The sequence below is a fragment of the Dipodomys spectabilis genome, unplaced genomic scaffold, assembly GCF_019054845.1.
Source record: "Dipodomys spectabilis isolate Male_0828 unplaced genomic scaffold, ASM1905484v1 ptg000273l, whole genome shotgun sequence".
Taxonomy (NCBI): domain Eukaryota; kingdom Metazoa; phylum Chordata; class Mammalia; order Rodentia; family Heteromyidae; genus Dipodomys; species Dipodomys spectabilis.
The window spans coordinates 2529824-2535823 of record NW_024870950.1 but is presented as its reverse complement, the minus strand read 5'-3'; the positions used below and the strand labels follow the sequence as shown (position 1 = coordinate 2535823).

The 6000-nt window shown below is 55.7% G+C and overlaps 1 protein-coding gene across 1 annotated transcript in view; it reads left to right on the top strand.

The window, feature by feature from the left end:
• Positions 1–1893: 1893 nt before the first annotated feature.
• The window catches only part of Vat1l (vesicle amine transport 1 like), a 93356-nt gene continuing 89249 nt past the window's right edge, over positions 1894–6000 (top strand). Inside the window, exon 1 of the mRNA XM_042700880.1 lies at positions 1894–2181. Within this exon, the coding sequence (XP_042556814.1) occupies positions 1949–2181 (233 nt within the window). The 5' untranslated portion in view covers positions 1894–1948. The remainder of the gene's footprint in view (positions 2182–6000) is intronic.

Genomic DNA, 6000 nt, shown 5'->3' with positions numbered 1-6000 from the left:
TTATAGGCATGGCCAAAACAATGAAATACATTGCACTGGATATCAGCACCGAAGACATGTCCGCTCCAAAAGTATAGCTCCTTCTCTTCTACTTGAGGTCCTGGGGATGGAACTCAACGATCTATACTTGCTAAAAAAGCGCTCCACTACTTGAGCTGTATCTCCAGCCCCCTCTTTTTAAAAATTTAGTTATGGATCAGGTAGGATCTTGCAGTTTTTGTCTGAGGCAAACCCTCAGACCAAGATTTCCCTCAGTCTCTACCTCTGGAATAGCATAGGTTACAGGTGTGAACCACTGTACCTGGACAAAATGACAACTCCCATGCATTGTGCTTTCCTGGTAGTTGGCTTCACTGACTTCTACCACTCTATGTTGTCATTGGTTGAGATGGTGCCTCATTTTCCTCTACCCCCACCCAGTTCAAGGCTGGCCTTGAATTGCCTTCTTGGACCTCTACCTCCAAGTAGCTAGAATCACAGGCTGGAGCCACCACCACTGGCTATATGAACATGTTTGAGGCACCCAAAGCCAAGGAAATGAAATTAGAGATGCGGAGGCAGAGAGAGAATGGAGGGAAACACGCACTTGTTTATGGTCTTCCCCAAGCTGGAGCTTGGAAATCCAGTTCCTCATCACCGGAATCCTATCCACCGACCACTTCACACCAGGTGGAGAACCAAGTTAACAGGCGCGCGGCATGGACCCGGGTGCTGCGGCTCAGGAAGGGTGAAGGAGGCACCCACTCTGCCGGGGCTGGCTTCTCACACTACAAAACACAACCAAGACGCTTCATGCATCTCTCTCCATCTGTCAAGTGGCCCCAAGCAAGCCCGCTACTGTTACCAGCTTTTGCATTTCCTTTCAGTGCAATAAGCTTTTCTTTAAGGGATCTGATAGCAAAAGAAGCACACGAAGGCTAGCTGCAGTGTGTGCATGCGTGTGTGTTCATGTGTGTGCATGCGTGTGTGTGCATGCGTGTGTGTGCATGTGTGTGCATGCGTGTGTGTGCATGCGTGTGCATGCCTGTGTGTGCATGTGTGCGTGCACGCGTGTGTGTTCATGTGTGTGCATGCGTGTGTGTGCATGCGTGTGCGTGTGTGTGCATGCGTGTGTGTGCATGCGTGTGTGTGTGTGTGTGCGCGCGCGCGTGCGCTGGGGGATGAGGTACCAAGTCTTCTGGAGTCAGAACAAGAACGAGATTCTGTTCTGGGCCCAAATGATCGTTAAGATCACTTTCCCGGAGGCGCTGCCTGCTGTGGGCCGGGCCGCGGTCCTCTGCAGGGAGGTCGTCTGGAAGGCGCATCCTAGGGCTCCTGCAGGTGCCCACTCTGCCCTGGGCTTGTATCCTAGTGCTGAGTTCCCGCGCCCGTCTCCCCGGCTCTTCCTCGCAGAACTGCCTGCTTGGGACACAGCCCAGTTTCCCGTCTCTCCGCCGCCCCCCCCTCCGGCCCCGCCCCCCCGCCCGGCCCCGGGCCCCCCGCGGGCGGCGGGAGACCGCCCGGCCGCGCGTCCCGCCCGCAGCATCTCAGTCCATTTCCAGGCGCCCGCCCGCCCCGGAGCCGTAAATAACCAAAAACGGCGGCCGCGACCGAGAGGAGGCGGGAGGGCGGGGGCCGGGCGCCGCCGTGGACGGGCTTTACGTAAGAGTCCTCGGAAGGCCGAGTCTCTCAGAGCCACGACCAAGCGGGGGTCCGCAGCCCGGGTTGGAAACCCGGAGCCGGGGCTGGCTGTGGGGCGAGGAGGCGCGCAGGGCGCGGCTCTTCGGAGGCTTACGGCGCGGCCGCGGCCGCGGCGCCCGCCCGCCCGCCCCGGGCCGCCCGAGGCCGCCGCCGCCGCCCCGCGCGCCGCCGCCGGGCGCCGCGCATTCAACAGGAGGAGTCCGCGCGGGAGGAGCTCCCGATCCTCCCCACGGCAGCCCGAGCGCCCCGCACGCGGCCCGCGCGCGCCATGGCCAAGGAAGGCGTGGAGAAAGCGGAGGAGACGGAGCAGATGATCGAGAAGGAGGCGACCCCGGAGCCCGCGGAGGGCGGCGGCGGCGACGGCTCGCACCGCGCCGGCGACGCGCGGGAGATGCGCGCCGTGGTGCTGGTGGGCTTCGGGGGGCTCAACAAGCTCCGGCTCGCCCGGAGGGCCATGCCCGAGCCGCAGGACGGCGAGCTCAAGATCCGCGTCAAAGCCTGGTCCAGTATCCGCGCCCCTCGGGCTCTGCGCGCTCGCCGGCGCCGGGGAGGGGCGGTGGGGCGGGCCGGGGGCCCCGATGCTGGGGACCCCCCCTCGGCCAGGCCCCCCGGCTCCCAGAGCCGCCCTCCGCCCCACGACGCGGGGGGGGGGCACCGGCCGGCGCCGAGGGCGGGCGCCCGGGGCCGGGGGCGCCGGGGCCGGGGGCGCCGCGGGGGTCGGGGCCGTCGGAAGCGCTCCGCAGCCCGCGCGCGGCGGGGCGAGGCTGACGCGGGGCAGGGGAGAAAAGCTACCCCGCGGTGGCGGCGGGCGCGCGGGGTGGCAGTTTCTAGGGAGTTCCGTGGGTGCCCGCTGGCTCGGGGGCCATCCCGCGTCGTCACCCTTCCCCGGACCCCGCGCCCGGCTGGCCGGAGGTCTCCGCGGCCCCCCCCCCCCCCCCCCCCCCGCCTCGTCCTGGGAGGAAACCCGCAGCTCGGAGGAAGGGGGTGATTTCTTGAGATCACTCACCCTGCCAGTGAGTGGCCTGGCTGGTGTGCGCGTGTGTGCGTGTGCGAGTGTGTGTGCTTGTGCGAGTGTGTGTGCACGCGCGTGTGTGTGTGTGTGTGTGTGTGTGTGTGTGTGTGTGTGTGTGTGATTGAACTCAGGGCCTGGGCACTGTCCCTGAGCTTTTTTCTCCTTCTTCCTCTTCTTCTTTCTTCTTCTTTCCTCTTCTTCCTCCTCTTTCTCTTCCTCTCCCTCTTCCTCCTCTTCTTCCTCTTCCTCCTCCTTGTTTCTCTCAAGGCTAGTACTCTACCGCCTGAGCCACAGCTTCACTTCTGGCTTTTGGAGGCTCATAGACTTTTCCTGCCCAGGCTGGCTTTGAACTGCCATCCTTAGAACTCAGCCTCTGAGTCACAGCTAGGATGACAGGCCCAAGACTGGGTCTTGTTCACTTCTATCTGCTGTCCTGATGGAGGCTGGGGGGAGGAGGGTAGCCGGCGGGGCCCCTCCCCCAGACACTTCCACTCATTTTCCTCCCTGTAACCAGGTGTGTGGAGAGGAACTGGGAACCAAGAGGGTTGTTTGAGCAGCAGCTCTAAGCTGGATAAAAGATGAGGCCAGGGCTACAGCCCACCCTGTCTCCTTCCGGGTCTCTTCTCTCTTTCCCAGGGCAGGGCAACCCTCATTCATCTTTGCCTGAACCCCTGCTTCCGTCTTGAAGCCTAGCTCTCTACAAGGCCCTCCATTCTCCATCTCCCCCAGCAACTCCTTCAGACCCACTCTCAGATGGGATCCCAGGCGTGTGCAGATCTCTCCGTGGATCCCCAAGGTTCTGGGAAGACCTGATGGAGAGGGTCACTGGCCCCAGCACTGGCTGTGTGACAAAGCTTGTTAGGTGAACTGGCCGATTCTGCTGCTTCTCAAAGCAACAGCCACCTCCAGGGTTCTCAGGTTAGATCAGAAATCCAGAATCTGGGACCAGATCAAGAAACAAGAAAAACACAAAAGCCATCCATCCATCCCTCCTCTCTGCCCACTTCCCCATTCTGAGGGCAGAGGCCTGTTTCCTTTGCCAAGGTCAGAAGGCAGCTGGTAGAAGAAGGCAGCTGGTAGAAGAAGGCAGCTGGTAGAAGCAGTGGGAGTTGAGCTCTTGTTCACTCCTTGTCTGTGCAGCTGGTGTGTCTGACTTTGAACTCATCTCTGGTACCTCTGGGGACTCCCATAAGGGAAGGTGCTTTTGCAAATCCAGGGGTTCTGAGTTCTTCTTGTTAACACTTACACAGCCAGGCGGATGGATCTCAGAAGGCAGAACTTGTATCTGTTCTCTGAACCAAATTCTCAGTGTCCAGCACCATATACAGAGCATCAGAGTGATTGCTAAGTGAATGGATCAAGGAGAAAGGTTGCTGGGTGATTGTTGGCTCATGATTTTTCTTGCTGGTGGAAGAGTCTCCGTCTAGTGCAAGGAAAACCTTTTATTGATAACTCTCCTTTAACCACCCCATTATTTTGCAGACAGTATTATATGTATACAAATATATGTACATATACACACAGATTACACTAATACATACCCATATTCATATGCATGCATACATGCATATAATTAATGACCCTGAGGATCAGGTTCTAGGACTTCTGTAAAAATACATATAGAGAAGAAAATGTTTCGGTGACTTTTTCAAGAACCAGGCCTCAACTACAGTACATGGAAGTCTGTGTTCTCTGGTTTTTGCATCTTAGACTAACTGGATGCATGCACACAGGAACTGAGGCATTTTGAGACAAGGGGAAGGCCAGGCAGGTTGATTCTCAGACACATACATTTCTTTAGCAGACATCCTTCTCCCCCCCCCCCCCCCCCCCCCGAATCCCTACAGATTCAGGAAGCCACCAGGCCCGGGGAACACTTGAATGTAATATTGTCAAGGGTCCCAAATGGTTTCCCTTTTGCTAAGCTGGAAGCAGAGTTAATGAGTTTTGCAGGGGAGGCCTGGCATAGCTTGTGAAGATGGCCCACGGGTCTCTCCTCCTCCACGGGGCTGGGACTGGCTGGCCGGAGAGGCCCATTGATTGTACGTTTTAGCCTTGAGATCCAGGATGACTCATTCTGTGTTTTTATGAATCAACAACGGCCTCTGGGATGAAGGTCTCTTTTATCTGCTCTCTATTTTTAATGAAAGCCTTTTCATCATCAAGTAGGATATGCTCTTTACTTGGAAGTGCAGCATCATATGTTTGAACTTGGGTTAGTCAGACCTGGAATGAGGGATCAGGTTGGTTACTCTATGTACTTTATGGAAATTGAAGAGAAGAAACAGAGAGAAATACTTGTTTTACTTCATTTACTCTCTCGTTCATGGACTAATGAGATAGGCTTTTTTTTTTTTTTTTATAGAACCAACTGGGGCTCAGGGAGATTGCATGAATAGCCAGGAACCTTGAAAAACAGAATTAGGATTTGAATCTGCGTGTACTTCATGCTCTGCTGTTTTCCTTTTACTCCATTTTGATTTTCATTTGGGGGAAAGTCACAAGAAATATGACTTACCTCTCTGGACCCTGGCGGGTATTTTTCTATCTTTTCCTTTCTGTTTTAAAAAATAGAGATCCCTTGCTCCTTTTATGGGTAACTTGGGGGAGCATTATTTGGCTATTCCTGGGGTAACATGGCTTTCTGTGGAAAGTATAGACATGCTTACCACGTGATAGCACATGCCTGGCGGTAAGCCTGAGCTGGTCTCTTCCTATCTACCTGATTTCACTGGTATTTCTGTTTCTCCAAGTCCCCTGGGCTGCCTTTATGCAATGCAGATGAACAGACAGTGTGATGTTGAGAGGCTCAGATGTAATATAGACACTCACTAGGTAGTAGTTACTGTTTCTGCGCTCTGGTCACATCTGGTCCCATATAGCATATGCTTGTTGGTGACCAGACATCTTGGGAAGCCTTTGGGTTGCACAGGGTTAGGTATAGATAGCACTCAGTGCCTCTTCAAGCATGCTAGGCAGGTACTCTACTTCTGAGATACATCGTAGAGGCCCTCGAGTGAATCTTGTAGGCCATATAGCCTGTGTGTCCTGCCAAATCATGTAGGACTTAGGGGTCAGACTTCCTAAAGAAGATCCACTTGCTAACTGGGTGCTCTAGGTGTGTCTTCTTGGAGCTACAACCTGCCACAGGGGTCTTTTCTAAGTGGTCCATTGAGGGAGTATGTTCAGGACAATGAAAATAAAAGCAGCAGGCTAGGACAGAGGAGAGAGCTAAGTAAGAATGTGGGCCCACCTGGCTCCCACCACTCAGTCAGTTCTGGAAGCAAGAAACAGGCCAAGCCTTTGAA